The sequence below is a fragment of the Panthera tigris genome, chromosome F3 (genome assembly GCF_018350195.1).
Source record: "Panthera tigris isolate Pti1 chromosome F3, P.tigris_Pti1_mat1.1, whole genome shotgun sequence".
Classification (NCBI taxonomy): domain Eukaryota; kingdom Metazoa; phylum Chordata; class Mammalia; order Carnivora; family Felidae; genus Panthera; species Panthera tigris.
Window position 1 is genome coordinate 12,891,182 of NC_056678.1, and position 22,505 is coordinate 12,913,686.

Consider the following 22,505-nt stretch of genomic DNA (forward strand, 5'->3'; position numbering starts at 1 on the left):
CTGTATATAATCTCAATATGTTATTTTTTAACTCTGTAGAAGGAAATATACCAAAATGTTAAATGGTTATCTCTGAGTTTGGGATAACAAAGTTATTTTCATTTTTATACTGCTCCCTATTTTCCAATTTTCTATCACAAACTCATATTATTTTTAAGAGGGAATTTTTTTTAGGGAAAAATGTATCTGGAAAATCAAGAGAAGAAAATGGAAAATACCTATTTTTTTTAATGCTTTTAAAAAACACTTAAACCACTTACCTGTGGTATACAGTCAGTGTATGCAAACATTGATTTAAAGCGATCATCCATGCTAATGTGGTAAAGAACACACATTGCTATTTGTTTGTAGTTTTCATTACCTGGGAATAAGAAATCATGGACATGATTAAATCATGGATAGAATTAATTTTTTTGGTATAACACACTCAAATTAATACATTAAGACTTTTAACCTCCTGAATCAAATGCTTATACACCTCTAATTTAGAAAATATTTTGACCTCCCTATTTCAATTTTAGAGTCTAGAATATACTGTCTGTGAAATATCATTAATTTCCAAGAGACAACGTGCATTTTGCAAAAAGAAAATTAACCACAAACCAAAGAATTTATTGTTTTCAGTAGCCTACTGTGAACCAGATTGGATCACTGGCATCCTCACCCTGATGTTCCATGAAAATATGTGATTAACACAGCTCCTAACAGTGATGATATAAGAAAAATCGCGAACAGAAAGTATATGTAATTCTTATGAGTCAGAAACTGGAAAAATAATCTAAATGATAAAAGAAGTACAGTAGTATTTGTAACATTAAAAAAATACATGACTATAAAACGCTAAGGCCTACAAATAGACTAAGGACCGCCTCAGTACTGAGGCCTAATACACCTCAAAACTGAGAAAGAGAAACAAATGATATATCATAGATTGAACAATAAAATGGGATTCTATGTATCATGCAGTCCTTCTTGCTTTCAGATAGGTCATATTTTAAGGTCCTATTTATGATCTCTAAGTCAGTGACAGAACTAGAATTAGAAAACTTGTTTAAAAAGTTTTATCAAGAAACAATATCCTTTTTGAAAATTCTAGGCGATGAGAAATACTTGAAGATATTTGGAATTTAAAAGAATCAAGTAGGTAAGTGAATTTAATTGATAAATAATATATGAAGATTTTAAAAGTTTAAACATGGAGGATAAACTTAGCACCTTTATCCTTGTGTCTACCATACCACAAAATTACTAAAATATGTAGGGTTTTTTAAAATTCTGTTTTAGATTCTTATTGAATTTTTTGATATATTAGGCATATCTTTCCAGATGGTTAGAAATTCTTAGACCATGTGAACTTTGGTATTCTCACAAGGCTTAGAACACATGGTAGTTTCTTATTAAATATCACTGACTGATTTTAATATTTAAACAGCATAGTGATTATAGTTAACAATCCTGTATTGTATATATTTGAAAGTTACTGACAGTAAACCTTGAAAGTTCTAACCACACACCCACACCCATCCACACACCCCCAACACACACACACAGTTAACTGTGTGAGGTGACAGATGTGTTAACTAACCTTACTGTGGTAATTATTTTTCAATATATACATATATCAAATCATTACAACACATACATTAAACTTATATCATGTTATATGTCATTTAGATCTCAATAAAGCTGGGAAACAAGGAGCAGTGTTACATTAAAAAACCAGAGGTTGTGGTGTTAAGGAATCTACTCCTGAAATCATTGTTGCACTATATGCTAACTAATTTGGATGGAAATTAAATGAATGAATGAATGAATGAATGAATAAATAATAATAAATAAATAAATGGACTAGCATGTCCACTGGGTTATTATTTTTTTTAATATTTTAATTTATTTAATTATATCCAAGTTAGTTAGCTTATAGTGCAACAGTGATTTCAGGGGTATGGGTTATTATTTATAACTGAAAATCTGAAAATAATCTAGATAACCAACATTTAGAAAATCATAAAATAAATGGTGATATGCTTAGGTAATATTATCTAAACATTATGCAATTATTATGCTTTGCATGTTATAATTATTTAACATTATATAAATATTAAAAATCATTTTTAAGGATGCCTGGCTCGCTCAGTTGGTGTAGCATGTGATTCTTGATCTTGAACTCCATGGTGGGTGTAGAGATTAGTTAAAAATAAAATATTTAAAAAAATAAAAAAAAATCAGAGGCTAAACAGAAGAAATAAACACATTTATTCAAAGACAGAAATTACTAAATTCTACAAGAGCTTCAGATTTGAGGCAAATATTTTAAAAGTTATAGGAGATCTTTTACAAGTAAATATAAAAATATAGCGACTAGCTCTAACTCTGTTTTCCTTGAGCTTATATGTTACATACAAATATATCACGTGGTGGGACACCTGAGTGGCTCAGTCACTTAGGCATCTGACTCCTAACTTCAGCTCAGGTCATGATCCTATAGTTCATGAGTTTGAGCCCTTTGTTGGGTTCTGTGCTGACAACACAGAGCCTGCTTGGGATTCTCTTTCTCCCTCTCCCTCTGCCCCTCCTCTGTTTGTGCTCTCTCTCAAAATAAAATAAATAAACATTAAAATATATATATATATATATAGAGAGAGAGAGAGAACAAAATGAATCTTCAAAACAATAATCTGTCAAGTAAATATTATCCCTATGCTTCAGATGAGGAACTTAATGCTTAGAGAAAAATATATATTTGCTACACGGCCTGGTAAATGAGCAGGGATTTAAACTCTGATTCTAAAATCTTCACCAGGTTATGTTACAATAACACTCAAATACTTTTGTAATTGATAAGATGAAATGGCCTTCTAATACTGGGTATGAAAGACTGATCTATACTGACAGACATATGACAGAATAAAACACATTTTTGAAACACTTTTTTAAAAGCTGGATTTCTGCATCTTTCAAAATAGTTTGGCTAAAGCCTGTTTCCTTCGGCTTTCAATATCAGCATAAAAATGACTCCCTGGGATAAAACAACAAAAAAAATATCCATTCCTTATCTGATGAATACATACTAGTATACATTTTCATTTTAACTAAAAATCTGTGAATTCACTAACTCAACCACTTGGAACACAACACATGCAGAAACTACATTTTATATGTGAAGTAACACTTATTTTATCTCATGTTTTATGTCTGTTTCTCTATAGCATTATAGTTTATAGAAAATCTGCAGAATAAAGAGTGCAGGAGAAATCATTTTGGGTAAATTTCAGGTCCTTTCTACTATTTGAAAAATGTCACTACACAATCTGTGGAGAAGACAGACGCTGAATTCAAAAGATAAGCTCTAAGGATAATGACCCTAGGCTTAGATGAAAAGGTGAGATATAAGAACAGAGGAGAAAGTACACTTAATCTGAAGATGAAGACTAGTAAATTCAGAAACACAAGTTAGCTGTAGAAAATATATACACTAAGTATTTAGGGGTAAGAATTCTACTTGGAAGATGTGAGGCAGAAATTGTGAAATTACTCCAAAATGAGAAAAGTATAGACAAATTGGGTATACCACCAATTCCAACATTTTGTTCTTGGGATCAAAGCAAATATAGAAATAGGAAATATAGAAATCTATAGAAATATAGAAATCTATAGAAATAGAAAATACAGAAATATAGAAATAGAAAAGATTCACAGATACTACTAAAGCATATTTTCCCACTGTTGAAGGCATGCATTTACACTTATTCTAGTATAAAACACACCTGTCATAGGCAAACAAATCTTTGTACAAGTTTTTTTTTTTTTTAATGTTTGTTTATTTTGAGAGAGTGTGCACCCACACGCATGACAGTAGGAAAGGGGCAGAGAGAGAGAGGGAAAGAGAGAATCCCAAGCAGGTTCCACATTGTCAGCATAGAACCTGAGGTGGGGCTCAATCTCACCAATTGTGAGATCATGACCTGAGCCGAAATCGAGTCATATTCTTAAACATCTGAGCGACTCAGGTGTCCCTGTACAGGTTTTCTAATACATAGGTTAAAAGAGAAGAAATCTGGGGCGCCTGGGTGGCTTAGTTGGTTAAGCGTCTGACTTCAGCTCATGGTTTGTGAGTTTGAACCCCAGCTCAGGGCCTGGAGCCTGCTTTGGATTCTGTCTCTCCCCTTCTCTCTCTCTCTGCCCGCCTCTCTTTCTCTCTCTCTCCCTCTCTCTCTCTTAAAAATAAACATTAAAAAAAAAATTTTTTTTAAGTGAAAAATTCCAACTTTATTCTCCAAGGAGGAGGGTATCCTTATGGTTTGGTCAGATTATACTTCACAGTATTTAGCTTTTTTTTCTAGGTATTGAGTTATTTTTAAATCTTTTCAAGTAGGGTCCTTCAGCAAACTTTCATATTTTTTTAATTTTAATTTTTTAATGTTTATTTTTGAGAGAGAGAGACAGAGTGTGAGTGGGCTGGGGCAGAAAGAGAGGGAGACACAGAATCTGAAGCAGGCTCCAGGCTCTGAGCTGTCAGCACAGAGCCCGATGAGGGACTCGAACTCAGGAGCCACAAGATCATGACCTGAGCTGAAGTCAGACGCTTAACCGACAGAGCCACGCAGGCACCCCAACAAACTTTCATATTCTGAAGGCAAATCTCTTTTTCCCTGCTATTCCAGTTTCTTTCTATATGTTGTTCAGCTGTGGGTATGTTCTAATCCTACTTAACTTTTACAAAATATTTTTTTAACAAAATATTATTTGAAGATATTTTCTCTATGTAGTGGGTTCACTGAAAAGTAGGATTCCAAAGCACACAACTTGGTAAATGGTAAAAGAAACAAAGAATCAATAACCAATAAAAAGATTCTTCAAGATCAAAGTACATCACCAAACAAATTAGAATTCGATGTGGAAACAGGAATAAAACGGTCCATGCTTGAGGACAGTCTATTGATGGCGTCAATGAAAAGAATTCTAAGAACTGTTCTAAGGTGGTACATCATTCATATAAGATGAGAGAAAAGATTCACTTTTAAGAGATCTGTACTCGATAAGATAGGTAACAAGGAAGCTCCTTTAGAGCTAATGATAATACACACTGATAATACAATTTATATAATGGCAATATATCCTAAGGATAAATCAAAGATATAGGATACGTGATAGAATAGGAAGCCTGGAGCAGAGTCCTAAAATTATAATAATTTCTGAAAAGCAGATGAATCACATATGTAAGAAACAGATCTCAGATATGACAATAACTTATTTTTTTTCACAACAAAACTAAATATCTAGTTTCAAGAAACAGAAAGATTCATTCTTCAGCCAGTGCTGCGTCTGCTCTTGTGTGCTGTCTCTTCTCCTCTCTCCACACTCGTGCCCAAGGTGAAAACTCCTTGCAGCTCTCTAATGCCTTCCTAATTCTTCTCTATCGTGACCCACTATTAAGAAAAAAACAACAAAACACCTCTGAACATGTCCCCAGTTCCCATCATCTTTTTCCCCCCCATAATATGTACCTAAAATGCTAACCATGCCCCAATGCATGCTGAAAACTGAAGGCCTGCGGTGGAATCTCCAGGGAAGCAGTGCTGTCCTGAAAGCCTGGCAGACAGCCAATCTTTTTAGAGCTGTAGTTGTTTGAGAAAAGGGGAAAGAGAAAGGGTTAAGCCAACAGTGATACTGTTCCTACTGTATGTTAGGCATATGTTTTCTCGTTCACCCTGTGAGGAGGTAGGTCCTATCTTTGATTTGGAGATGAGGCAATGATATTCATTAAGGTTATGAATCCTTCCAAAGGAGACACCACCATGAATCTGAGACTCAAATCTAGATGGGACTACAAAGCCTGCTTGTGGGCTTCCTGTTATTATCATTATCCCTTAGTAGCATAGTACAGGAAGGAGATGAAATTAGAAGGGACTCTATGAGACCCGGGAGTCTTAGAGAAGACAGTGGGAAGGTGGCCGAAGAGGGGAAGAGAAGATGAAATGCACAACGACAACCAGTTGTTTACTGGAAGACCTGTGCCCAGATACAGTAGGTTCTGAAGGGCCAAAGAAGTTCCTGACAGGGACAAAAGGAATTATCCCCCCAGCAGTGTGGGGGACTAGATCTTCAGCAGTTCTGAAGCTCACTTTCACTAAACTGGACCAGAGCTACCATCAGGCAGTGTTTGAGTTTATGAAAAAACACAAGGTGCTACAGAAGCTTAAAAGATGAGTGGCCCTGGTAGCATAACACTGTGGTTCAGAGCTCGGGCTCTGACAGGCTGGGTTCAATCTGTGACTCCTGCACCTGAGATAGAGCCTGTGAGTGCTATTTAAACTCTCCGTGCTTCAATTTCTTCATCAGCAGAATCGATATAACAACTGTACCTAACTCAAAGGGTTGTTACGTAAGGATTAGTTAAGAGAATTCTGGTAAAGGAATTAGTAGTACTGAGTCTGACACAGTAATAAACCAATTCAATACATATCATTTCTTACTATAATTATTATGTGAACAGGAATGTTTTTTTCTGTTTTACCAACAGAACAGTACTATCGTGTGCCCCTAACACACACGGTGGGGTTTTCTCTTTTCAAGATCGGATCATAGTCAGAAATAAAGCAGGCTTGAGAAGCAGCGGAGATTTCTCCAAGATGAGCTAGGCAGGGTCCAGAGGTATATTCTGAGCCTGCAGCTAAGCCACTTGTCCTCCTATTCAGTCACTTTCCCATAAAGCTTTACTATTCCCAAAGTATGGGCTGAAGAGAGTTACCTTACTACAAGGCTCCACTAAGTGACCCCTATCTGATAGGAGCCCTTCATCATTCTCTCATTCTTACAGGGTTATAAATTCCTTAATAAGAGTGCAACTTGAGAAAAGAACATAATCAAAATACAGATTCAGTACACATTCGTCCTCCACCACTACCACAAACACACTGTGAATCTCTCACCCCTCTTTCATGCTTCTGCATCTGCAATAGAACTTGAACTCAGTCTTGGAGTAGGAAACTATACAGGTGATCGGCCACCAAGAAGATGAAAGGACTCAGGCAGAAGTCTGAGAACACTGCAGACAAAGCTCACGATTAGCTACAGTACTTATTTACCTTCAAGTGGCATGTCCCATGCTTCCCCCCTTGTTTAGGCCGAGCACAACTGAACAAAAGAAACTGAAATATGACAGGCATTACACCAGAGGTATTCTTTCTCCTTGAGAAAAGGGGGAAAGGAGGTGATGTCAGATCTAAGGGACTACAATATTGTACTCACAGGTCAATATAACAAAAGTTGCTGATATGTCTTCTGGTTTTGTCTGGGTAAATGTTCCCTGGAACCCAATCATGTGATTTACAAATACCTATAAATTTGATTTTCAGGGCACCTGGGTGGCTCAGCTGGTTAAGTGTCCAACTTTGGCTCAGGTCATGGTCTCACGGTTCATGGGTTCGAGCCCCACATTGGGCTCTGCGCTGTCAGCCGTCAGAGCCCCCTTTGGATTCTCTTCCTCTCTCTCTGCCCCTCCCCCACTCACATGCTCATGGACTCTCTTTCTCAAAAATAAACAAACATTAAAAAAAATTGATTTTCTGGGGCGCCTGGGTGGCTCAGTCAGTTAAGCATCTGACTTTGACTCAGGTCATGATCTCGGGTCCATGAGTCCCAAGCCCTGCGTTAGGCTCTGGATGCTGACAGCTCAGAGCCTGGCGCCTGCTTTGGAGTCTGTGTTTTCCTCTCTCTCTTCCCCTCCCCCACCCATGCTCGTTTGTTGTCTCTCTCAAAAACAAATAAACATTAAAAACTTTTAAAAAAATGGATTTTCTTCCTTTTTTTGGTATTTTTTTAGGGAATTTACAAATACAGAAACTGACATTTGCCCTTTAACTCAGAAAAAAGATGTAAATATCCTATACATGATCTTCTAACCCATGTTACCTTGACGAATCTAATTTACATCTTATTGCTGCAAATCACATATTTCCTTTCTCCACTAAAGAACTGCAACATATGAATGAAGATTGCAGTATATTGCAGTATATAACCGTAATTATTTTATTCACTGAAGCATTAATTATTATATAAATGATTAGTTGCTTGATGAAAATACAGCCTATAACTTTATGGCATCTAGCAGATATTCTGACAGCTGTAAAAAAAGGACAAAATATTTTAGGACAAAAGTGCATACCCGGAGTGGGAAGATGTCTGGAAATAACCTAAATTCATCTCCTCAAACACAGCTGCACACAAAAAGTAATGGCTTTCTGGCAGTCAACATTTATTATTACTTAAAGGCTAATTTGCAGATCACATAGCCATAAACAGTCATTAAGAGAGATTAAATAGTCCAAGTAAAATTAAGAGCTTATCCTTCATTATAAGCTAATCATCTTCTTTGATTGGAAGAAAGGATATCTGAGTTTTTAAAAAATAAACCTCAAAAAAAATCTTGTATATCCTAAATGAATTTGGGGTTTGGGGGTATGATTTTCCCATAAGAATTCATGACTAAGAACCATAAACTGCAGCTAACCAGCTATGATTCCTCTACATCCTACAAATGGCAGGCATTTCAAAAGGGCTCCTTTAAGACTTACAGACATCAATTATTCCCAAGTAAAAACAGGCTGCCAATAGTCCGTATGCTGGCATAGCACCAAAGGCCCTGTGAATTTTGAGCAGAGCAGTGAAAAGACTGAATATTTTTGAGAACTAGGTCCTTAATGACTAGAGGTGGATTAGTCAAATCTGTTCAAGTAATAAGGCCAGGGTGGAAAAAAAATGGCCTAGTCATTATGATTCCTTTGGTATTTACGGTAATAAACATGAATCATGATGAACTCACTGGCTATTAAACGCAGAGGTCATAAGTACTTCGATAGGATTTCCACAGGAATTCACCGTTAATTAGCTGGATCATTATTTGAAAGTGTTAGTGAATTATCTTAGCAGTTGTGCAGCCATTCCCCCCAAATTGGTCATTCCCAGCTGAGGGCAGTTAATGCCTTAACAAACTGGTCATTAACTCCAGTAACTGATTTGTGGGAATTACTGCACTTATAAAGTACATTCAAGACTTTTTTTTTTTTTTCTTTTTTAAAAAATCTGCAGCTGTAGTTCAGCTGGAGCAGCTGAAGGAGGAAAAAAAAACGTTCTCTGGACTGCTCTCATGATCGATTTTCTGCCAATTAAAGGGCAAACGCATGCTGATGGGTTTTGAATTTTAAAATGTCTTCAGTTTTTCATCTCCGAAGTGATTAGTAAAAACACCAGTTAGTTACTAATTTTGTAAGACACTTGGGATTTTCCATTCACAGTTCAGTCAAGCAGAAATATGAGTTTGAACACCAGAACTCAAAGCCAAATTTCCGCTTCTGCAGTAGACCCAGCCCAACACTTTGTAAAAACAGAGTGAGAACACAAGTTATGGGCCACATTATTAGCCAGATTCTCATTCTCTTTTGCACTCCATGTCTTCATTCAAAGTAGAAAACTCCCTTTGAAGTCACAAAGGCCCCAGGAGAAGATAAGATATATATGCTCAGTATGATCAGACAGCCTTAGTTTAAACTTGAATTTGAGGAGATCATTTTTAAGACTACAACTATACTGGACAGACTCCTTTTTAGAATACATTTGTTCACAGTATAAAGATTTGAGATGAATAGATAAAAACCAAGAGCTTTTAATCATGAGCTGAAGGGGGAAAATTACAGAATGTAGGTTACAATGATCAGTATGAAAACAAGTGTAACAATAGTCTTGTGATACAGGGTTTCATGGATAAATGATTTTTGTGTCCAATGACTTGATATAAAAACTATAAAAAACTGAAATTGTAAAGCTACCAGTAAGCTCAACAGCTCAGTCACATTAAGAGATATTCACTAAGTACTCTAAAATCAAATACTTTTGATGCATTTTCATTCATTTTACGTACAACCGCACATTCTGCCATAGAGTTCCTTTTTCAAATATTTGCAACATATTTTAATTATTTTATTACCTGGTCTATAGTGGCCTTTTATTATGTCTAAAGCATACTATAACAACTTATAATACACCCTACAAAATGTGCACTCTTGTGGTACCAACGATAGGGACCAAAATAAAGCCCTTAACAATGACTGCTTTCTAGCCTACAGGTCCACACCATTGACTTAATGTGCTTCAGTCAGCTTTTACCTTGTAGAAATGGAGACACCCCAGGCAATATTCACACACAGAGTATTGGAACCAGCTGGTGATAGAAGAATCCTAAGAAAAAAGGCTTCTTGATTTAATTGGGAAAACAGGAGGAAGCATAAATTTTACTGCCATTAATAACTTCAAGCAATCTTGATATGACTCTACCTCACCCTGACGGCTAAACATGTGCTTTTTGTTAAAGTGTTTGCCACATCTGACCCCTATTGTTTGCTCACTTGATCAGGTAAGAAAATGTAGGTTTATTTATAGGATAAATGAGGCCTATTAAAATTGAGAAACAGTGCAGTAGTCTATGAGGAGCTGCATACTGAAACAGATGTGTGAAATTCCATAACAGTTTTGTAATAAACAGGCCAAATGAAGTTATTTTAAAAAGTCTACTTTAAGTTTCTTAAACCATCATAAAGGCAACCTAGTTTTTAAAAACTGGAAAACACCTCCTAATTAGAAAACATTATTCTGACAATTTCCCACCAATTTTTAATAAACAGGCCAAAAAAATGTCGTGTACTACATATTACTCTCTCCACAAAATAAAGACGTGCTTTATTTCTTAATTTTAGGATCCTTTTGATAAAATAAAAATGAAGCCATTAATTATAACGAAAAATAATATTATGGGGGACTTTCAAAGGTGTTCAGAACCTAACTGTTTCAATTTTCTTTTAAGGACATATGACAGAATGGTCAAAAGAAATAACCCTTAATTTTTAAGTGATCAAAGTTTAGAGTCCAACAGTCTCTGCTCTGGTGATCTCCCACAATAAGGGAAATCAGACTTGTCTCAACCGGAAGAAATCAAACATTTATCACTTAACTCTTGACCTGGTCTGACTTGCTACACGCTGATAAAATCTTTCTACAGCCTTGGAAAATGCCCTGAAACCCAGATTACCTAATGTAATCTAGACCAAGATGAATCAGGTGCCATTCCTACTCTCAAAACCATTCTGGGTCTACTCACAGAATGCAGAAACATTTATATCCATTTAGAACACCTTAGAAACCCTAATTTATCTTGCAGTGAAGACAATATGGTCCAGCAATGCTGTGACTGAAATTTGGGTCCTTTTTGAAATGATTCATGTGGAACTGTGAAACAGGCGTGACGATGTGCTACTGAATCTCAGAATCCTAATTTTCCTGCCATAACCAATAAAATTAGTTTCAGCACAAACCAGTCATGTAAATTAGCATGCTCACAACTTTCAAATTTGGAAGAGTCAAAAGTTATACAGCTAGAAATTTAAATCAAGATTTAAATTACAGACCAAACTTTCGCACTAGTTGTATGCAGTGCTATACACGTATCAATGACCTGATGCCTCTGGTGATTAAAGGGCAACTTGAAAAAGATGTCTGGGCTAGTTAACTTTTTTAGTTAACTTGCACAGAGATTCATAAATCACCTGTGAATGTGCCTAATGCAAGTTAAGCACATGATGAATATTTATTGCGTGTGAGTTCGATCTTTAGCTATTACTATATTACTATATATATATATATATATATATATATATATATTGAAAAGCTACCAACATCTCTAGGTAACACTACGAATTCCTCAGTTTTTTTAGGAAGCATTCTCCTGTCTGCTCATAAATGAACTAAAGAAGTATCCCTAGACAGGGTAATTTGTGATGCTGGATTCAACATTTGGGTTTTTGGCTTGTTTTTTTTTATTTTGTTTATTTTGTTCGCTTTTTGGTGGTTTTAAAAAGTTTCCATTTTAATTCCAGTTAGTTAAGGTACAGTTTTAGGTCTACAATATAGTGATTCAATACTTCCATACATCACCCTGTGCTCATCAGGACAAGGGCCCTCCTTAATCCCCATCACCTATTTTGCCCAGCCCCCCACCCCCTTCCCTCTGATAACCATCAGTTGGATCTCTACAGTTGAGTTTGTTTCTTGATGTGTCTCTTATTTTTTTCCTTTTGCTTGTTTGTCTTGTTTCTTAAATTCCACATATGAGTGAAATCATATGGTATTTGTCTTTCTCTGACTGAATTATTTTGCTTAATATTATTATTATACTCTCTAGTTCCATCCATGTTGTTGCAAATGGCAAGATTTCATTCTTTTTTATGGTTGGAAAATATTCCACTGTGTGTGTGTGGTGTTTGTATATGTGTGTATATCTTCTTTATCCATTCATCAATCAATGGACACTTGGACTGCTTCTGTATCTCAGCTATTGTAAATAATGCTGCTATAAACATAGAGGGGCATGTATGGGCTTTTGAATATTTTAAAAGAACAGCATGCTAATCTAAGATCAAACCTGTCTTTTCATCTATTTGAATAGTGCTTCTCAAACTACCTGTGGTTTAGGGTCAAGTTTTTATTTTTCCTCCCATGTGTCTGAGACCAACACTTTTATAAGTTATACTGAAAACAAAATTAAAGAAAATATATGCAACACAGAAGTTCAAAAAATGTATTATACTCAGCAGACATAATATTATATACATAAGTTGCTGTAAATTGTCTAAACTCTGATTCTTAACTTCTGGATTTACTCATTTCAGACAAGTAAAAAACAGTTTATGAATGTGCATTGGTCGGTGGACCATACTTGGAGTTACCACTGTATTAGAAGATTGCTGCCTTGAATCACAAAATTCACTGAAGGTATCTGTACCATATAAGTGAAATCCAAGTGCTATTTCACGGTTTACAACAAAGCCCCTATAACCAGGCATAGAATAGTCAAAACTATGAGGTAAGAAGACTTTTTACTGTGCTCATCTTTTTTCATTTAGGGACCATTAACCTTCAAACCTTCCCTTCCTTTTCTTCCACCTTATCATAACTAACGTTTGTATAAGGCCTTTTAGTTATGAAATAAACAGATATCAATTCTCTCATCAGAGTTGCAAAACAATCCCGTGGGATGGATTTTCTAAACAGGACAAAAGGCTCACACCTATTGACTTGCCTAATGTCACCCAACCAATAAGGGGTGAAGGGAAGGAAGGAGACTCAAGCTCAGTTCTTTTAATGGTCATTCCTTTCATGTGCTCCTTTCATACATTAATCCATCCAACCACCTACCAGATATTTGCTGAGAACTTACAATGTGCTAGACATTTTTGTAGGCACTGGAAATGTAGGAGTGAATGAGACTGATACAAATCCATATTTTCATGCAGCTTATAGTCTTTGGGACCCAATGGGAATGGTGGTGATAGTGGGTGTGTGGTGAAGACAATAAACAAGATAATTACATGAAAGATAGATCATGTGGTGATTAAGTGCTATGAATAAAAATAAAAGGAAAAAGAGAATAACCTGAGAGCAAAGCCCTTTCATGAGGGAATGAACTGTGCAAACAACTAGAAAAGGACATGCTAGGCAGAAGGAACAGGAAGTGTCAAAGTCATGAGGTAGGCGTGTCATTACTGGGTTCAAGGAATAGCACGGAGGCCAATGAGTTTTCAGCAGAAAGAACAAAAACAAGAGTACTAGAAGATGTAGTTACAGAGGTAAGGAGCTGACAGAGAACATATAAATGCTTGTAGGCCATTGTTAGGACTTTGGTTCTTCTCTGGATAGGAAGTCATTGAAGATTTCTGAGCAGAGAAATGACACGATTTAACTCAAATTTTAACGTGATCACTCTGTGTGCTGTGTTAAGGAGAGAATGTGGGGCAAGGGTAGAAGCACAAAGACGAGTTAGGATGCTACTGTTATTAAGCCAGGAAAGAGAAGATGGGGCTGGCAACAGGGTGGTAGCAGCTATGTTTTGAAGACAGAGCTGACTGCCCAGACAGACTGGATGGAGGGTAAGAGGGAAAAAGAGAAATTAAGGAGAACTTCCCCAGTTTTGGCTGGTTAATTACAAAGTTTCCATTTTATGGAGAGAGAAAAGACTGAAAACAGTGGAAATTATCTATCTTTCTGTTTATACTGGGGAGTCGTCCATATAGGCAGAGTATTTAAACAGAATGGATGAAGTCACCAAGGGAGCAAGTATAGATGGAGAAAAATTCTATGGACTAAGCCCTGGAAGGTGTTCTAATGTTTAGAGACTGGGGAGATAAGGTAGAAGCAGAAAAGGAGACTGAGAAGGACTGGGTACTTAGAGGAAAAACCAGAAGAGTACTGTGTCCTGGAAAATCAATGAAAAAAGAAGAGGAGAGAAACTACCAAATGTTCACTACTGATGGAGTACTAGGAGTGCTGGGAATTGACCACTGGATTTGGCAACGTAGAGGTCACTGGAACTTGACCACAGTGATGCCGTGGGGGTGTGTGTATGTGAAAGTCCAACTGGAAAAGATTAAAAAGTGTAGAACAGTGAGGGAGGGGGGAATTGAGATTGGATAGAGAAGAGAGGAGAAAGAGGGAGTGGGATGCAAAGAGCACAGAGCAGACAAGAAGGGATATGAATGCATGCAAAAAAGAGAGAAACTGGGAGACAGGAAATGACCGCAATTCTTGAGGCATTCTGCAATAATGGGAAGAAGAGAAATGGGATGGTAGTTGAAAGATGAAAGAGTGAAGTGAGAGTAAAGAAGAATATTAAGATAGCATATTTATATGTTGATGGGAATGATCTTCCAGAGAGGGAAAAATTAATGCAAGGGAGGAGAACTGCTGGAGCAAGAACCTTGAGTAGGTGACAGGGAATGGGATGGAGAGGGAATGTTGGTCAATGATGAGATTAGGAGCAAGTTCATCCAGAATAATGTGAGGGAAGCCAAGTACAGACAGAGGTAGGAGGGTAAGTGTGGCAACAGGAACAAAATGGAAGTTTTTCTGACTGCTCCTATAGTGAAATAGGAACAGAACAAGGTAATGAGCCTAGGATGAACATGAGGTGTTGGATTTATGAGAAGGTATAGGAATGAAACTCTCACTTAGGAGAGTGGGAGGAGCAGATAAAGAAGAAAATGTAGTATGACTGCTGGGCAGCATGAAAAGTCTAGTACTGGTTAATTATCCAGAATGTACTGTATGCTGTTGTCCCTCTGTGCTCAGGGTCTTCCTTTTCCACTCTCCTACATCATGTCATACATTCCCCACCTTCTTCACAAAGCACCAAAGAAAGTGATAAAAATGATTCTAAGATGTGAGTGGCTGAACACTCAAAATGTCTAAAGGGCAAGGCAAGAAATATAATGAAATGTCTATGAGAAAGTAAGGTTTATCTCAGGGGAATGGGTGAGTTTGGATCATGCCTAGAAATCCAAAGTTAAAATTAAGAGACTATATTTTGGTAAAGCCGAACATGTCTTCTAGACGGATTTAAGCTGCTAATTTGAGACTCCTGGTGTATTATTACAATCAGGAATGTATGCATTTAACAGGAATTAAAAGCTTTAAAGGAATGCTCTAATTCACTGGTCTTCAAGGTGCAGCCTGAGGATCCCTAAAGGGGATCCCCAAAGTCACACCATTTTTATAACAAAGTCACACCATTTTATAACATTTTTATAACAATAATATATTAGTATTAATAAAATACTAATATATTACTTTCCTTTTTAAAATTCACATTCTCTCATAAGAGGCTAAGACATATATGAAATATGATACCACGACAGAGTGTTGAGGGAGCTAGGAGAGCCAGCTGTTGTCTATTAAGCCTGACTTTAAAGAAATTTGCAAAATGAAAAAAAAAAAAAAGAAATTTGAGAAATATAAAATTATGCTACTCTTGTCACTAATTTTTGTCTTGTTTTGGAAAGAGTTTTCATAACATATTTATGTTAAAGTGTAGCAACTTTGTTATTTTAAGATGAATATTTAATTTTTTCCTCAATTATGAATATAGTAAATATCTCTAGATATAATCTCTAATAAACAAAAGTGCTTTGGAGGTCCTTAATAATTTTTAAGAGTGAAAAGAGTCCTGAGACCAAAGTTTGAAAACTGATGCTCTCTAACCACTGAATTCCTACAATCTCCTGATAAACAGGGAAAACTTACAAAATAGCAGAGAAACTGTGGGAAGTGAGGATTGCCTATAATTTATAGGTAGCTATCTAATCTGTTTAACCACTAGGCTGGCTATGACTATTCCATTTTTGTTTTAACAAACGCAAAATTTCATATATGTAGGATGAGACCTACACATTTTATGTGTATGTTTATTCCCTTGAGTTTAAGTCCCTTTGAAAATCAAGTTAAAAATTGAAAAGCTGACAGGAAAACTTGGAACATTACTCACTTTAAAATACATACCAATATCATTCAAAAAGGAAAAAGAATACTGTAAATAAACTCAAAATTGTTCAAAAGAGTTTACCAGTGAAATACGGTAGTTTTTTTTTTTTTAATATTGATTATGCATTCTGTAATAAAGTATCTCTCCCATTATGTGATGTTTAAAGCTTTCTGCACAAACTATTTCATGATGAACTAGGTAGGCTCTCCCAAAGAATGCACTTCAGTTGGGGATTTATGCTTGCTCCTTTACTTAACATCATCCCCAAGCACATCAAGCAGTACTTATTAGCTTATGAATCATCGGAGCCAGAGCAACTGAGAGGTGCAAAAACATTTGTCTGGTGCATCAGATGAAAAGCTACGAACATTTAGTTTTCAAGTCACTTTTGAAACACTATCAGTGCATTCTCCAGGAAACTGAAGAACACACTATGACGAAGCATTTCCTTGCCAACTCCCAACCCAGGATATTCTGACATAAGGAAGCACTCTTGAGACACATCAAGGTCAAATGGCTTAAAAACTTATGACAGGGAATTTTTTTTTATAATGATTTGATTCTTAGATGAGCCAAAAATCTCTAAACATTTAAAAAAATTAACTCTGTATCATAAAAAACCTGACTGAACTAACAATTGGCTAAATAAAGCCAAACTTTCTAGGTCCAATTCAATTTGCATATAATCACATTTGCGGAAACCCCCGGCTATGACAGGTCTCCCAGATGGTAATATGAAGTTTCTATGCTTAAGAAATGATGTGTCAAGCACGGGAATGAATAACACTGAAAAGATTTTATAACTGATACTGAAATAGTAAGCAGAGGTAAGTTTAGGATCCTTTATGAAATCTTAGGAAAGTAACATTATCAAAAATGAAGTAAGAATGGGATAATTTTGGTGGCATTTAAAAAAAACAAAGGGATACTTAGATACAAGGGTCCTCATGGATCCAAACAAAAATTTTGAAACATTTTTAACCATCAGGCTGGCTGTGACTAGTCCATTTTTGTTTTAACAAATGCAAAAATTCATATACGTAGGATGAGACCTATACATTTTATAAGGTTTATTCCCTTGAGGGAATTTCTATGCCTAGCAAAGGATCAAAACTATTCAAATAAATCAATTTCAGGAAAAGTGGAGAAAGAAAATTTTAAATAATGATTTCTAAGATTCCTTATTAATCCCTTTTTTGTGTCCCTGATGTCAAAAGAAAAGCTAAATTCAAAATCCCTAAATGAAATGCTTTATATGACAATATTTTTAAATAATTTTTGGTTTTACTGAGTAACATTTCACTCAGCCTCACATGGCGAAACAGATGAGCTATAACAAAACGTCTCTGCCTTTAAAAGTAAGTCAAATCACAAAATCTTCCTCAATTACATTTTTTTTCTCAGTTATTCAGCAATTCTGACAACAGCAGGGGTCGCAATGTACTAGTTAAATGTTTCAGGATGCAAGAGAAGGGGATTAAATGTTCATATAGCACAGCTTTATTAGAGCCTGAAAGATTCATGATTCATTGTACTCTAGTTAAAATAATCTATCGTTAAATATAAAAAGATTTTTCAGTTATGGGGTCCCCAAATAATAGTAAAGAAAACCTACTTAAAATCTGATAGCATTTCCAGTTGAAACAGCATCCCTTAAAATTCACTTCTGCAAAGTTCTCCACGTGTGTAGCCCTACAAAAGTGGCTTTACATTTTTTGCATCTTTTAAAAAATAAACAATTTCTATACATAAAAAAGGTAACTCTTTAATTCAGTCCTCTATCAACCTGAACTGAGTTTCTTTCTAATAAAAAACCAACCTGACCACTCATGTTCTACTCTATGCTCTTTAATTCCTTCTCCGTGATTACAATGAAGAAAACGTACCCCAAATTCTTCAAATACTTGATTTACAAAAGGTTTTTTCCATTAAAAAAAATTTCAATTCCATGGCATCACTCCCATCACTGCTTGCCAAGAATAACCTAGAAGAATTTAGATAATCTACTGTTCAACACACAAAAAATCCAGCAGAGACAGTGATTAAGATTTCTGAACATTCGATGGGAAAGAAATCTAATCACTTTCCCATAGTTCAATGTTTTCCAAATGAATGTCAAATCAATCAGAACACAAAATTAATATAAGTCATAAGTAGAATAAACAATGATCAGAAAATAAATAGAAAATACAGTTCACTGCACACAGAAATGGTAAATACTGCTTTGTGAACATTTTTAAAAATTACATATGTTAAAATCTGTAATAGATGTAAGAAGTAAAATGTAATGTATATAAATATACACATATGGATATATACACATTCATATATATATCACATACACATGTGAGTATTAGGTTGTAGTGTAAACTATACTATAGACTGGGGTAAAGATGTTTGAAAGTCATTGCTCTATACTAATTATATCCTATCCCTTTAAAGTCTATGCTCTGTGTAATGCTTCCTTACTACAATTTCTATATAATTGTAGTGGCCAAACACCAGAGATATTAAATATATCACTGAATTGCTCAATTGAGAAATTTAGTTTATTGTGTTAGGAGTTAAGGATTTATTTTTCCACACAAGTAACATATACACTAACAAGTATAAAAATGACTATTCTGTTATTAATAGCTTATCAGCAAATCATTTATACACTCAATGCAATTTCTTTGGACACAGCAGAGAGAACAAGCAAAATAGGTTTCTTCACAGTTAAAAGAAATGTTACAAAGTCTGCAATAAACCTTACTGAGAGGAGTGTGTTACTGGGAAGAGAACCCTTTGGGCATTCATTTGGAATTCATTTTTAACAAAATATACACTTCAAATAAGCTCAGTTGTCAGTTTCCAAGACCACAAGAGATTAGAAATATATCATTAGAGAGAGGAAAATTGCTGCTATAGAATTGCTTCTGGAACAGAAGAAATGAGAAGTGACAGCTAAAAATAAGAGGGGAAAACAGAAAACCTGTACATAAAAAATTTAAATACATGGAATTCTGAGGCCATTTAGTAAGGGGAAATAGTTGAGCACAGTAATATTTACATTCCTGTATAATAAATTATCTTGACTCAATGATTAAAAAAACTCATATAGCAGGTGAACGCAGGTACTCTGGTTCCAAAGCCCATCGTACTAACCACCACACTATACTTCTCAATAAAAATTTAAATTACGTTTATGGTATTAAAAGTACATTTAGGAAAACATTTATGAAAAGAAACATGTAATCAATTTTAAAGAACTTTATATAAAATGATTAAATACCCTTAATGTTATAAGCTGAGAAAACTTTCTTATCAGAAAGACCCATTCCTTGGATATCTATAGTTTGTATTCTATATAATTTCCTAACGCTGTACTCTTATTTAACCTTTCCTTATTAACATGCATTATTATCTATATACTGAAGATGAGAAAATGGACACATAGGTTAAATAATTTACACAGTATCACATAGCTAATAACTGATGAAGCCAATATTAAAAGTCATATAGTATGGCTCCAGAATTCTAGCTTTTAATTAATGTGCTCTGTGGTACTACAGTAGTTAGATACACTACATATGGTAGTATTGCTATAATGTCTCAGGATGTATTTTTTTAACAGATTCTGGTAATCCTGGAAACTCAGCTAAAATAAAATTCAGAAGTGCCTGGCTGGCTCAGTCAGCACAGAATGTGACTCCTAATCTCAGGATTGTGAGTTCGAGCCTCAACATGTGCATAGAGATTACTTAAAGATAAAAATCTGGGGCGCCTGGGTGGCTCAGTCAGTTAAGTATCCAACTTTGGCTCAGGTCATGATCTCACAGTTCGTGAGTTCGAGCCCCACATCGGGCTCTGTGCTGACAGCTCAGAGCCTGGAGCCTGCTTTGAATTCAGTGCCTCCCTCTATCTCTGCCCCTCCCCCACTCACACTTTGTCTCTCTCTCTCTCTCTCAAAAATAAACATTAAAAAATAAAAAATAAAAAAAAAAATCTGAAAAAATAAGTAAAAGAAAATTCATAAAAACTGGAAAATACCTTTCAGGATTGTTAGGTTGCTAACGCACCAATATTCTAGTTCTAATCCTTCCAAACATTTGCCAACCCCTTAAAGTTCAGCATGGCCATGTGACTTGCTGTTATCAGTGCCAAGTGTAAGCAAAAATTATATTTGTCAGTTCAGAGTGGAAGTCTTCAAGAGAAGTTTACAACTCTGCATTTTCTCTTTCTCTCTTCCCTGGTGCCATGGTGACCCAGAGATTCTGTTAGTCTTGGTCTCTGATGGTGACACGGACCAACACTTGGTACTCACTTATTATGGATATGTAATACGAGGAAGAAGTAAATCTTTGATGTGTCTTAACGTACTGGGATCTTAAGGTTGTTTATTAATAATCATAGCCTTGTCTTCCACTAATACAGTTGACAGGTTTTTCATGGGAAGTGATGAATAAAAGGGCCATTTTTGGACGATGATAAATACAAACAATTATAAAGTTTACAAAATGGCTATGTTCTAAAAACTCATACTGAAATCAGTTATTTGGAATTTGAAATGCTTTTTTTCCCCATAGGCTCACCTTATAAAAGGCCCACGGAAGCTTATTTAACTCATAATTTAAATGAAAAAGTAGAAAACAACAGTGTCTTTAAAATAATTAAAAGAATGTATGATACGTAAACAGATGTAACCTGTATATTCTAAATACTTATAGGCATTCTGAAGCATTTTACAGAAGCTGAAGTCACTGTTCTCTAGTATATTTTAATTTCTCTTCAATATGTACATCTTCTCCCTTTCCTTGATCCTGGAATATCAGTAGATATTCTCTTTTGTTTACTATGTATGATTGCCATTGCTTCCATGGCTTGTAAGTGGAGAATGAAAAGGTGGAACTAAACAAAGTTATTAAGCAAAAGATACATGAACATTTGAAAAGAAAGAAATTGCTTAGGTGAAAATTCAGTAACTTGTGAGCAGTGAACAAAAAGGGAAGAAAAGATGGGACATAATCTTTACCTAAAGAGGAAGGATTTTAGAGCCTACTTATTAGTCCTCAGATAGATCAAACTTGTCATGAGTTTACAAAGTATACTGATTCCCCAAATGGCAAAAAAGTTGAGCTGTACCCAAATTTCTGTTCACTTTGAACAATTATTCAAATCACAACACCATTCCATATTTTTTTCAATTTGTTCTCCCAGAAAATTTTTGTGGCTGTTCTTGTGAGGATTTAACTATCAACCTATTTTATTTACCATACAAAGGTAAGCCAAGAAGTTATGAAGGTAAGCTACCCATAAGCATCTCAACAAAATCATTCTGCTTTTAATCTGTTTTTACAGATAACAGAGGTAGAAATTTTTCAGATCTTCTACTTCTACCTATGTAATGCAAGATTTGAATAATACTAGCTTTTTACTTTCCTTGGTGTAGTAAAACCCGATGCCTTAGGAATTCATGATATTTCAAAGAAAATAACGAAGTAACAACACTTTGAAAGAATAACTCAAACGAGGTAAACACTTTTCAGTTGCTCTTCCTACTCAAAACCTCCTCATCTCTGAAGCATGACGAGTTCTAGATTATCATGGCTTCTCAGTAACGGCCTAAACTTGATATACTTTTTATGTATTTGTCAAAAAATAAACACATTTCTCTGGCTGTTATGTCTCCTTTAGTGGTTTCCTCTTCCCACTTTTCTTCTATAAGGTAAGTGTTCCTTTTTTAACCCTTACTCCTCCGGACCTATAGACCTATGTTTCTATTTGTCTCCAAAATGTCTCACACTGAATCTATTGCTAGCTTCCTCAAACTACTTCCCTCACACTTCTCTTTTTCTGTCCCTGGCACTAGACTTCTAACAGTCATGGGGTATGAATTCTTCCTATCATCACCTACATTCAAAAAGTAAGCATGTCACATTAAGTCTACCTGTAATATGTATTTCTTTTGCCTCACATCTGACATACTACCTCTTTCCTAGTCCATGTTTTCTGTACTTCTGGTCTTGCTGTTATAATAGACTATTATGCTCTTCTGCAGACTCTAGTTCTAGTCCATCCAATAGAATAATGTCAGATTAATTTCTCTAGAGCAGTACTCTGTGACCCAACTAGTTTAAAAACCTGCAATGATTCCCACCAT

General features: G+C 35.5%; 1 protein-coding gene across 5 annotated transcripts in view; it reads right to left on the reverse strand.

The window, feature by feature from the left end:
• KIFAP3 (kinesin associated protein 3) overlaps window positions 1–22,505 on the reverse strand; it is a 178,875-nt gene that overhangs the window by 70,884 nt on the left and 85,486 nt on the right. For all 5 annotated transcript variants that reach the window (XM_042975506.1, XM_042975505.1, XM_007077026.3 and 2 more), the window contains one exon: window positions 261–361. In XM_042975506.1, coding sequence (XP_042831440.1) covers window positions 261–361 — 101 coding nt within the window. The remainder of the gene's footprint in view (window positions 1–260; window positions 362–22,505) is intronic.